Here is a 13,189-nt window from a genome sequence, read left to right on the forward strand (position 1 = left end):
AAATATGGGTAAACTTGACTGCCACTAAAGTAGATACGAAGGTGATCAGTTAATCAGTTTTCCACAATTTGTCCCAACTTGCCAGCATCTCTTAAACTGTCTGCCGTCATTTTTGTTTTATTTTGCTGCAGATACATTAAATCTTGAAGTGGAAAACAAAAACAAATAGGCCGCCATATGTTTGGATGAAACTGTTCAGAGAATCATTTGCTGTACATAGCTCAATATAAGAGAAATAACTCAAAACAATAAAGGCATGAAAGTACATGAAAGAAACTGGTTGTGACAGACAACTGTTCTCTCTTTTTCTTTTGCCTTTGGCTATTTCAATCTGCCCCTCGTTTTTCTGTCAGTCCTGTTCATTCACACAAAAACACCCCGCATACACACACACTCGCACCACTTCCAACAGCCATCACATCCTGTCTCTCAACCTCTCTACCCCTTACCCTTAAATATCAGGAATAGTGGGCCTCTCCATCTCTATCTATCGATGCACTGTGGATTCTTGAGGCAGTATTGATTTCCACCAGAGGTGACATTTACTGTGCTCTCCCAAGTCATTGCCTTAATCACCTGGCCGGTCCTTCACACTTGAACTGAATCAGATGTCAAACTCTCAAGCGACGAGCTGACCTGTTGTTGCTCCTCCAGCATGAATATGGGTCGAGCCACAAAATAACTGCAGAAGCAAGTACAACTAGAGGCCACTCAGACATCGAACATTTAGTCCCCCTTCTCTCTCATTTCAGTCACAACTAATGTCTTCTCATTTGTGTACACAGTTTTTACACCTTTAACTCCTTTTACAGTTAATCAAAATATATCCCTATATCATACACCTTTATTTATACGTGTATAGATATGTAGATATATATATAATTGGATTAGCTGTCATTATCTAACTAGGGGAGATGGAGAGTATAGATCTCTTCCCATGATTGAGAGTTCCTTGGGTGCACTAGAGAGCTAAAAAAAAACAAAGACTTGCACTCCAAGTATTTGTCAATAGATAGCTGTATCTAGTGCTCTCCCTCGAAACTAATCTATGAAACAGGTCCAACCTCTTTTTATTAATCTTCCTCCTTTAGGATTTTCCAATTTTCAGACTTTTTGTTTCACTCTTATTTTGCAGTACGAAGTAATTGATTTAGTTGAAAGATTGGATGGCGCTGAAGGGCTCTAAAAAGACATATATAATATATATATATATATATAAAGATATATCAAGCTGCATAAGTGAACTTTGGTTCCTCTTATACCTCATAACTTCTGCCACTTTGTCTTGGCTGTGTTCTGATGTTCGCACTGAACTGTGGAAAGCCTCATGTCATTTAAGCCAGTTCTTAATACACAATTTTCTGTGTGTCCAGCAGCATTGTTTGAGTAGATAATTGGTCCTGCTGGATAGACCTAGTTTATCCATGCACCAAAGGCTCTTTGTTCCTCTTAGGCTGGGCTGTAGTAGTCCCTTTATCTGGCACTTTTCTTTGGCAAACTCCTACCCAGACAGTTAGTGCAGCAGCGTTGTTTTTACAGAGACATTTAACGTTCAAACTAGTAAGGATGAAACAAGAAACAATCCACTGATGCCTTTCGTTGGACGTCTCAGGGGAAATTATATTATAAAGATCAGTAATTCTTTCATTATGTTCTTTTTTCTGTGCATGTGCATATGTTTTATGCCTGTGTTGGCACATAATTATTTTATTTCTTGTCTGAACTGAGGATTCTCGGTGAGCATGCCAATGCGAAGAGTTAAAACATTTTTAACTTTAAATGAATAGTATAACTTTAAACTGATAATTTATATCAACTTCTTATAATAAAGATGGAATTTTGTTCAGAGTGATTGGTGCTTTATTTTGTGTTCACAAGCACAGGGCTTCAGCATTTAAGTTAGTCATTACAACAGCAAATGTATTTTTCAGCAGGCATCTATATTAGTTTTATGAGATATAGACATAATGTAGTTTGTAAACTACAGTTTGGAACTGTCAATCTTTTCATGGTGTCATTGGCATCTTGGCCATCTTTTTGACCAGATGTTTAATGCAAAAGCAGGATCTGACTCATACACTGTGTATAAAAGATGGATGTAGCCACCGTGACGTCACCCATGGATTTCTGCACTGCTGTTTTCAAGCCGTGCATTTTGCATTATTTGTCTCGAGTGGACCCCACTCATGTAAATACAAAGAACGGGTATGTTATACAAACATTCAGTCCTCGTACAGTGGTCATGAGAGCACAAGTCAGCTCTTGAGACCAAAACATACTTCTACTTTAATGATCTCTACTTTTCACATGTAGGTCTATGGGGACTGACCTTGACTCGAGGTCATTGACAGAACCACAGCCATTTACACCTACTTGCTTGCTTAATTTTTAAGCCCCAGAGGTTGATGCTTGGCTCAGAGAAGTGCAATCATAAGCTGATGTGGTGTCAGATCAGAGAACTCGCTGAGGAATGTGTTAGTTCCAGCGTCTGTGGTGGTCCATTAAAATTGGATGATGAAAGATGGAAGGGGCTGAATATGCTAATCTAGCGACTGCTAGGTAACGTTATATATTTTATTTTATTTTATATTTATAACACATTTTGAATAAAGTTTTGTTTGTTTTGGTATGTTTTAACTTACCTAATACATCTAGGTCTCAACTGAACAGTGGTGAACATCGTTATCAAGATATTATCTTGAATTTGTTTAAAATATTTAGTATTAACAACTATCCTTGCATGTGAATGTGTGTGTGTGGGTTGCATCCAGACTGAATATGTTTTTCTTTTCATGGAAAGTGTATAAATGTATAAACCGAAGAATAGACTATTTTGGATACTAATAGTTTGTTGAGACACTTTCAGATTTCAGACATTTGCCTGAGAGATGACATATTAACAGTTTTATCATTTTTAATTAGAATTTAAAATGAAACATTTAACTGACATATAAAGGCTAATTTATTGAACCAACATTTTGCAGTCAACTTTCTTTAGATATCTCGTTATTTTGTATATCTGCCGCATGGGTATATACGCCAGAATCCAATGAGCTATTTACGAGTTTGAAGGCCTTTCACAAATGTATTCAGAAAAAAATGTCTTTGATAATCAAAAAGTGAATCAGGCCCTCGGGGTAACACATATGCTTATATTTTGTTGTGCATTCACTTATGTTTGTATCTACTGCACACTTGTGTTTGTGTGTCTTAATTCTCACCATGCGACATATATTTGATAAGAATCTTTCATATGTGTTGCAAGCACTCTCCAGGTAAAGTAAAAAAAAAATTTTATCTATCAGTTCTTAGTTCTACTTAGTTATTCATTTATAAGATAAAAGAAATTATATTGAATTCAATCTGCCAGGTAATGTCTGGATATAACCTTTACATGTCTGGACGAGTACATTCTTAGAGGAATATTACCCACAATAATAGGCCTCTTTCCTAAAACATTCCCATTAACATTGTGCTGTCTAAATGCTTTTGTCTCTGTGACTGGATAATATTTCTCTCCTAATGGAAACCAAAGTGGTCATTCAAGCTGAGGGATTTTTAGCGTCTAGTGTACATCCTCTGGTCTGTATGTGGAATGTATTTTTCTGTATTGGAATGTGTGTCCCGTGTACCCTTGTGATCCCAACAGGCCTCGGGCCTGTCAGTCAACCTGACTGATCTTATAGACCCATACGCATTGTTTCCCACCTTGTCAGGAAGCCTTTTGAATGGATATTTTGACACATGCAGGAGAAGCACCATCCCCTGGGTGCTGTGATTACTTTCCTAGGACATTACATGTAATGACTTCTCTGGTTGAATATCTGCCAATGCTTGTCCTTCATGCAGATAGATCTCCATAGAGAGCCCAGATTCTGCGGTGTGAAAGTCTCATAAAGATGTATCATGATGACATGATATATCCAATTATTATTTCACACTATCTAAGAATAATTTTATTTTCATTAAACCTGAAATCTTTTCATTATTTACTAACAACAAATAGGTTAAGTAGCCATGCTGTCATTAAGTTATGAAGGGTCTCCCTTAATTTTGAATATGTTTTAGCAGTAATGACATAATATGGCTTTAACACAATTTTCCTAAATTTTATAATCTCTGTCTTTTGAGATTCTTCATAAGAAGGAGATATTTAATACTAAATGTTCTTAATTTGTATTAAATATATGTATATATTTTAGAAATATATTATTCATTTGCCTTGGTAAAAGTTGTATTTAATATTCTGTCACTGTATTTTTATTCTGAATAATGTCTCATCACCGCCAAATCTCTGGAACAGAGAAAACACGATTTCATTTCTCTTGCCGAAGTACTCTTAATTTCTGGAATTATTGGCAACTCTTAGCTTTGCATGCATATAGGAAGTACCCTGAGTCTCACATAATGTAGGCTAGGATTGGCTGCAGCTCTCTAAAGAACAGCTTATGAAAGGATAAGTATCTCTGGGTGAGTTTCAGCTGAGGGATCAAGAAATAGACTTAGGTAAGAGTGTGCAGTACTGTATCAGATTTGCTATGTAAGTATAACCCAATAGTGTTCCAGATTCTATATTTAGAAAAACTAGTATTTCTTTTTATTCATATTCAATATCAAAATCATGTTACAGCATCTTCATGCATTAATGTGACATTATATAATAATATTTAACAGAAAGATAAGAGGAAATGCTTGACTGTGACTGCAACTGAGGCATTAGATCCTCTTTATATCACTTCCCTTCTTTCAGTCCAGTATAGGGAAACTGTCTCGCTATATTAGCTTCATTTATTAATGACCAGAGCATCTTCTCACCTCCTTTCTCTGTACTTCTTTACACAGTCACTAATCATTTCTGAGCACACAGTGCTGAGCTGAACCACAAACTGTAGGGCTGGGAGTGTCTTCAGAAAATCACAAGCTTTATTGGCTGTGTTTAAATCCTCCAGTTTCTCTGTTTCAGATTTGATGGAAGTGTGACATGTTATGAATTTTTTAAACAGATCCACTTCAGCTTTTGAAGTGGTTCTTAGGGTTATAAAATGCTGCCAAACAGTAGTTTTGTCGATACGCCTAGAGCTTAAGGCTATATATCTTTCACCTCCATTCTCAGTATATCTCCTTATAAACTTATATCATTACTTCAGTCTGTACTGGCCAGCAATAATGAGGCCTATGTTGAGCCAGCCTGCTATAAACAACACTGATGCAGTGTTACTCATCATTCAAGATCTCTTTACCTTTTGCAAAAGGGTGTCTTTCAAACATGTATCATTATCATAATTGTTATCATTATGATTATTGTTGTTGTTGTTTTTGTGTCATCATGTTTCCTCTTTTTTTTTTTACAAGGGTTACAAGGGTTACAAGGGTTTTCTATACATTTGTTTTAATATATCTTATGTTTTCTACAAAGCACTTTGAATGACCTTGTTTGACCTTAGATTGTGCTGTGTTAATACATTTACATGTGCCTTACCATGCCTTCCCATGGAAAAAGGCCAGGTTTCAAGTATTTGTGACCTGACCTTTTATTTGTTTATTCATTCTTTCGTTTTGGCACATCAAACTAAATATTTTTTTTATAAACTGGCTTTTCTTTCTGTCTCTTTTTCCTGAGATTTGTTGTAGATCATTATAAGAATACACAACAGCTGCTTGAGTGATTTGCACCATATTTGCTGACCTCTGACTTCTGAGCTGAGAGAAGGCTTAATAAATCTTTAAGTTGAACTTGCAGGTTAATAGCATGAATTAATTTTTAAACGAGTTCTCCATGTATTCATGCATAGTCGATGAAAACTGTTGGAGGTCAGAGCTGCAGAAATTAAATTTAAATGATACCTTTTTGAATAACCTCATGACACATCAACCTTCACACAAAGGAAAAAAAGAAACGAACAAAAAAGAAACCTGAACGTTATCATTTTTTTAAACTAGTTCATGATTAGATTATTTTGTGACTATTATTTATTATTTCGGGAACCTCTTTATTTATTTCTTTACATATCAAATAAAAAAACAAAGTCTTGTTTTACATGTAGCATGTCTCAAACATTTCAAAACAAATGCAATACAACTTTGTTGAGTGGTTCTTTGAGTTGTGTTATGATTTCTTTTAAATCACTCTTGTACATCTTCTCTACTGATGTTCATACACAATGTTGTTTCTCTCCGCACCAAATGAGCCATGTGTTACTTTACATTATTCTGACACTTGCTCTGTTTTCTGTGTTGCAGGTCACCCGTGTAGGTGGCCAAGAGGTTAGTGGCTATGAAGGCTGTGTTCCTGGCTTCCAGGTAAAAGATTACCAGGTGGTGTATCATGGACCCTTCAAGAAAGGCCAGCCACTTACGCAAGGTCAGTAAACATGAACAGACCAAAAATACTCTATCCTTCCCCGTGTTAATTTCCATAGAAGACAAATTGTATACGGTTGTATGGATAAACACATACACCCTCAGTCATCTTGTTTTAATCCTGTGGATTTGAAAACAAAAAGCATAGAGATGAAACCAGACTCCCTTCCAGTCATTATTAAAATTTGTGTTTATGTATACAAATGGACTGTTTTGTTTTTCACAGTCAACACATCAATTCACATCAATCCCTGCTGTAGAAATTAGATAGAACTGGTTGCTTCTTTGCATCACATCAGCAACAAAAACACGATTTGTGTGTGCTAATGAATTATTCCCCTTGATTGAATCAAGTTTACAAAAGTCTTTTTTTCCCCGCTTTTTTCTTTTTCCCCTGAAGACAGCTTTGGGCTGCGCAGTTAACTGTGTGTTTTGTGCTCATATGCAACTATTTGCGTATTTTTCTGGAGGCTTCTCAGTCCCATTATATTGTCATGCAAGGGTTGACTTTCAAGGGTTGAAAAATCTGTCCCCAACAGCCTGTGAGTTGTCTTCTATATGCAGACGTTTGTGTTTGATCTCAGCAGATTTATTATCAATGCACTTGAAATTTACAAAGCACTTAAGATTGAGGTTGTATAGTTCTCGGCTGTGGATTCTTTCTCAGTTCCATCTCTGAGCCCATCGTAACTCAGCTTCATCACCCTTCCATTACTGCAGCGACCAGTTAGATTCCCCACCATCCCCAGTATTGCAAAACTTGAACCACAAGTCCAATCTCGATTCGACATTACTGCCACAACTTATTGGTCCGGTGTGCTCCTCTGGGGCAGTGCAGCAATCCCTATCTATGCGCCTCCACTTCATCTCCACAGAGATCAGCAATAATGTCTGCCGGCTAGCAGTTTGCTCCTCGGGTGTTGTGAGTTATGGCGGCTGACATGACTTTCCACAGAAATCGACAAGATGGCGACAGCTTGTGTTAGTTTTACTACAGAGCCAGAGAAGTTTTTACTAATTCATTTGCTTAATAATTCATCTGATGTTTCACTCAGTTATTGTTGTTTTTATCTTTATGATATGATGAAATACAATGAAAGTATGTAAATGCAAACAGGAATAATTTATAGCTTGTTAATGTAGTCTGTCATTTATTGTGAAACTTGTTTTGATTTCTCTCTCATTATTCAGTTTCCTCTATTTATTTCATCATCCTGCTGTTCTCCCAATTGTTCTCCACATAACAAGGCTACAGTAGCAGAATATAATTACCTGCTTCAGTGACATGCACAGTGTGCTGCATCTTTATACACATTTACTTCTTTTATCGCCAAAGTACTTTAAGAGGTGCTCTTATACAAAATAAACTTTCTTTGTGCTGCTCTCGACTGATAGACAGCTTTTCCAATTGAATATACATACTTTTCTGCCGAGACAGCAAAATATGACAAATCTGTGAATTTCTCCTTCAATCTCCTTTCTTCTTTTTGAGCTTTATTGTACTTGATTCGGTCAGCCAGTGAGGCATTTTGTCATCTAGAGATTCATTGGTGCGTGTAGTCGAAGACAGAACTCAGTTCTGCCTTGGTGCTCTGCTCTGGGACTACAGAGTGGTTCCATTACCTTGAATATGCTCCTGTCAGCAGAAACACCACTCACCAGGGTGGGGGTCCCACTGCTCAATGCTTCTTATGGAAAGAAGCAGTGGCCACACACGTATACATGCACAGTCAGTACACAGAAATGTAGGCACGTGGTTGTAGCTGAGTTCTAAAAAGACGAATCTAAGACACACATTATGGATGATTGCATGCATTGCACACACTGCTTCATTGATCCTTTTGCATATAACTGCACAACAGAGTTGTTATATTGTTGCTGATGATTTTAATTCATTACTAAAAGATTTAAAGCAGCTTATTTGTGCATACCGCTTCAGCATGGTCTCAAGCTTTACAGTTATGATAAAAACAAGTTTCCTGTTACAACTACGGAAGTCAAATACAAAGAAAGCTCTGTGCCCTGTCTTTCACAAAATTGACTTTAGCAGTGTTCTGTTAACTTGCTGAAAGATAAGCGAACAGTGCTGAAAATATACCTCTACCTTGATGGAGGAACTACAAAGAGAATAAACCATAAACGTGATATTAGCATACAAGTTTAAACTAAAGACTGCATTTGGAATATGTTGTACGGCTCTGTCAGGGACTGTTCTGCTACACCTGCATGGATGAATAACAGTGTTCACTTCATGACAGCGATCAAAGAAAAACACAGGATCTTATGTTGTCAGTGTGTCTTGTGTGTGATGTCAATTGAAAGGAAAGGCAAGGCCTTTTGTTAGCCCTCATAATTTGGCACATTCACCAGTCTGTGTGGGATTTAGAGAGAGCATTGATGCTATTCTATCTTCCCACAATCCTTTTTTGTTACATTTGAACAAATTGTCTGCTGAGTGTGAGTGGGAATCACTTTGCCAGGGGCTGCAGCCGGGTCCAGTGACACATGCAAATTTATGTAAATTCTGCTCAGCCCTGTGCCACCTGCAGTAGACCTCTCTGTGTAAATACAAATGGAGGGGTGGTCTGTGAGCAAGAGATACCTGTTGGCACAGACTCGGGTTCAAGGACATCCATCTCGGCTAATGGCCATATCTGAGAAACAAATGCATACACAATCAGTGTGCAAACAGTCACTTTCTCTGTGTTTTTTCCCCAGTGCTGGTAGCCGAGCTACTGTTTTTTTTCTTTTTTTCTTTTCTTTTCAGTACTACTGTTTTCTCTAAAGCTCTTAATTCAGCGATGAGTACTGCCTGTTTTTCGTTGCCTTCACGTTTCATCTTACATAACTGTTCTTAAAAGTCATTGCAGGTGAAAACAGAAATGATCTGTTTAAATACACAAACTAATGTACAGACCTGTTATATTGACATTACAAAAAAGTGTTATTTTTCTGACAAATCTGCTTTGCTGGCGTTGTCATCATTTTGGTAAACTGGGCTAAGTGCATACTTGAGGGAAATCATTCATCTTGACTAACTTTGCGACTCATATCAAGTTTCATTATCCAATGTAATTGTTAAAGCAGCAATCTCAGGAGGAGAATTATAAAGCAAACGACCAAGTACCAAAGAACTACATTTCCTTGAATGATTACTTGAGCCTGGCTGCAAAAGCAAATCCATCTCCACTGACTCCACAAATATCCAATTTATGAGTAGAGATAAGCATATTTACAGCCTACTGGAAAAATCAAATTTGTTCATTACAGCTAATTTCTCCTTTCTTGACACCTGTGCACGTTACAAAGTATTATTATTATTTTTTAAACTTCACTGATTTAAACCGTATTAACCATTAAATGTATCCATAATTATGGGTGGGGCACTTTGAGTGACAGGTGAGTTACTCAGCATCGGCGGAGTTTGCGGGAGGGCAGCGAGGGCATTGCCCCCCCTGGTGGTCAAAAGAGTTAATTACTGTGTTTCCAAATTAATTTGAAAAAAATACAATATAATGAAAAAAATATATAAATATTTATAAGTGACATAAAGCACACACAGTGACAGTAAATATATCAGACCATGATGTTATGCTACATATATGAGTTGTAATGCACTGCTATATATGCTTCACAGTGTGTGGTGGGCTCAGATCTCGGGACAGTCTATTAGACGGTTACATGCTGCCATTCCGACATACCGACATTCCGACATTCCGACATTGACGTTCAATTGTCGGAATGGTGACATTTTTTTAAGAAATGAAACGTCCCGTCATTCCAAATTTAATTTTTTCTTTTGTCGGAATGGCGGTATGATTTTTTTCTTTTCAACATACCACCATTCCGACACGCGATTTCAGCACCACACGCGTGGACAGCTCGCCATGCAATAATAGGGCTGCACCAGCTACAAATGCCCGAGAGAGAGACATTCCAACACGCAAGTCAAGCAAGACTGATCGCACCCACTCACAAATTTACTGATGATGAGGGCTGACGAGGGGCTCGTTGTGTAGCCAATATTTCATTTGGCAGTGTAAAACGGATGCTATTTGTTTTTGTGACAATTGCCTCAATTTATTTTACCAGGGCCGATTTTTTTTTTCCCAGTCCGACCCTGACAGCTCCCCTGACAGCTCCCAACAAGTGTCGGAATGGTGGTATCAAAAAAGTGTCGGAATGGTGGTATCAAAGTGTCGGAATGGTGGTATCAAAGTGTCGGTATGGCGGGATGTCGCAGTGGCGTCATGTCTGAGTGACGGGATGTCAGAATGCCGGTTGCATACCCTATTGGTTGGGTGTTTTTTTCGTTGTTTTTTTTTGCCCTCCCTGGGAAGAATCTCAAACTCCCTATGGTTATAAGCACATATTCAGAAGAAGAACAACAAACCTTTTGCTAAGAAATGCAAGTCTTAATATAAATAATGCCTTCATTTTGTGTTTATAGCTTTTAACCCACATATTGTTGCTGTTTTGGTCTCATTTATTGCAGTAATATTTTTTTATTCAGTATTGTATCAATAGGCAACACATTATGGCTGTGAAGAAATATAGATTCTGTCTCTCCTGTGTGTAGCCAGTTTAAGGTCTAAGGAACAATCATTCAAGTTTCATTGTCTTGACTGTTATCAGTCTGAGATAATTCAGGAAAACAGTCACTTTCTCACCAGCCTTTCACACTGTGGCACCTTTAAAAAAAAAAAATGGTTGAAGTTGAAATCACTGAAACGCAACCATTTTATGTTGTTTACCACCGTCACTTTATTGCTATTACACCTGTTCAGTTGCTCCTTAAAGGAGAACTCCGGGGCATTTGAAGCGCATTTCCATTGCTAGAGGTTGTCAAATACTGATAGTAGGACACAGACAGGTGCAAATCTGCGCTCCCTGTGTGGAGATCGCGCTGTTCGCTCAGCCTGTCATGCGAGGCTAATACGTGGTGGCTAGGGGCAAGCGCTAACTGCGTTCAAGTATTTAAAACATTACAACAATATTACTGGGCATGTATTGTTGTAATGTTTTAAATACTTGAACGCAGTTTTTCTAGAGAAGATAATTGCTTTGTATATGGGATTATCGTCCATCGACTCTTTTGGGCTTTCACATGCGCGAGCGTACAACTAACCGGTGAGTTACATGCTGTTTACAAAGTTGTTTTGTAACGTCCCCATGCCAGTAATGTGAGAACCATGCATATGGTTTTGATGGTAAGGCTTGTGACTTTATTGTCGGATGGTTTATAAAGTGGTGTGACGTTTCTGCTGTGTGCAAGTTGTTGTTTTACGTGGAAGGGTTAGCGCTTGCCCCTAGCCACCACGTATTAGCCTCGCATGACAGGCTGAGCGAACAGCGCGATCTCCACACAGGGAGCGCAGATTTGCACCTGTCTGTGTCCTACAATCAGTATTTGACAACCTCTAGCAATGGAAATGCGCTTCAAATGCCCCGGAGTTCTCCTTTAACACAAACAGCTAATCTCATGGCCGCAACTCAATGCATTTAGGCATTTAGAGGGGGTCGAGACAACTCGCTGAAGTTAAAACCGAGCATCAGAATAGGGAAGAAAGGGGATTTAAGTGACTTTGAACGTGGCCTGGTTGTTGGTGCCAGACGGGCTGAATACCATCTCTGAACGCACAACACGTGGGACCTTGAAGAAGATGGGCTGCAGCAGCAGAAGACCACAGCGGGTGCCGCTCCCGTGAGCTAACAACAGGAAACTGAGACTACAATTCACACAGGCTCCCCAGAACTTAGCAATAGAAGATTGGAAAAACGCTGCCTGGTCTGACGAGTCTCGATTTCAGTCGCAGTCGAATTAGTGGCGGAACGGAAAAATTACATTTCCGCTAGTTCCGCTAAACTGATGCTCGGTTTAACTGGTTGAATTGAATTTTGGGTAGTGCAGCTACTTGGTTAATTTATTTAATTAATTTGTTTAATTTTGAGCCCCCAAAATAACAGAAATTTACCCTTCAATTTACCCTTTTTACGCAAAATGAGCTTTGCAAGCGCGTAGCGCTAATTGTTGAGGATGCAAGGGACGCTCCAAACAAAGAGGCAGCCGGGATAAACGTGTGTATCCATAATCCAAAGCAAGTATATTTCTGGCCTAAGAATGAATTAATAGAATCCTAGGACAACAAGCAACACTTTGCAGCCCTTTTTCTAGGTTTACATGAAGCTTGAGTTAAACTCGATGCTTCAAAAGGGTGGTTCAGAAATCAGTGAGCAATGTCACTGTAACTGCATCCATACTATTTTTAGCAATGTTTTCTCGTTCCAAAATCCATATCAAGTATAAGAAAATAATAAAAAAACTTTAAAGGTTTAATGTAGAAAATGTAGACATTACTTTTTAGTAAGGACTTAAAATTCAATCAGGTATAAGGAAAAATATAACGTGGATCTAACTAAAAATATATTTGATGAAATGATTATTTCCTGAAGGCTTAATGCATGACTTTATGTGACGTTCTGCTTCACATAAACAGTAGTCAGTATCACTACAAAAAAAGTGAAATTTCTGCAGATGCACAGAAAATAAATTGTTTTCGGAAAGACCCATAGCATGTGTCATTCATTTTGGAAAACGAAGTGCCATATTTATTTTAAGATTAAGATTAAGATTAAGATCAGATTTATTGTCATGCATACATGCATACACACGAAATTTGTCCTCCGCTTTTAACCCATCCAGGTTGGCACCTGTTTGACACACACACGCACATGCACAGGGTCACACACTCAGAGACAGATGCCAACCTGGAGCGGTGGGCAGCCATGAAGCGCCCGGGGAGCATGGGGGGTACGGTGCCTTGCTCAA

General features: G+C 38.3%; 1 protein-coding gene across 1 annotated transcript in view; it reads left to right on the top strand.

The window, feature by feature from the left end:
• cdh13 (cadherin 13, H-cadherin (heart)) overlaps positions 1–13,189 on the top strand; it is a 394,183-nt gene that overhangs the window by 99,025 nt on the left and 281,969 nt on the right. The window contains exon 2 of the mRNA XM_075469363.1: positions 6,241–6,361. Within this exon, the coding sequence (XP_075325478.1) occupies positions 6,241–6,361 (121 nt within the window). The remainder of the gene's footprint in view (positions 1–6,240; positions 6,362–13,189) is intronic.

This window comes from Odontesthes bonariensis, chromosome 7 (genome assembly GCF_027942865.1).
Source record: "Odontesthes bonariensis isolate fOdoBon6 chromosome 7, fOdoBon6.hap1, whole genome shotgun sequence".
Classification (NCBI taxonomy): domain Eukaryota; kingdom Metazoa; phylum Chordata; class Actinopteri; order Atheriniformes; family Atherinopsidae; genus Odontesthes; species Odontesthes bonariensis.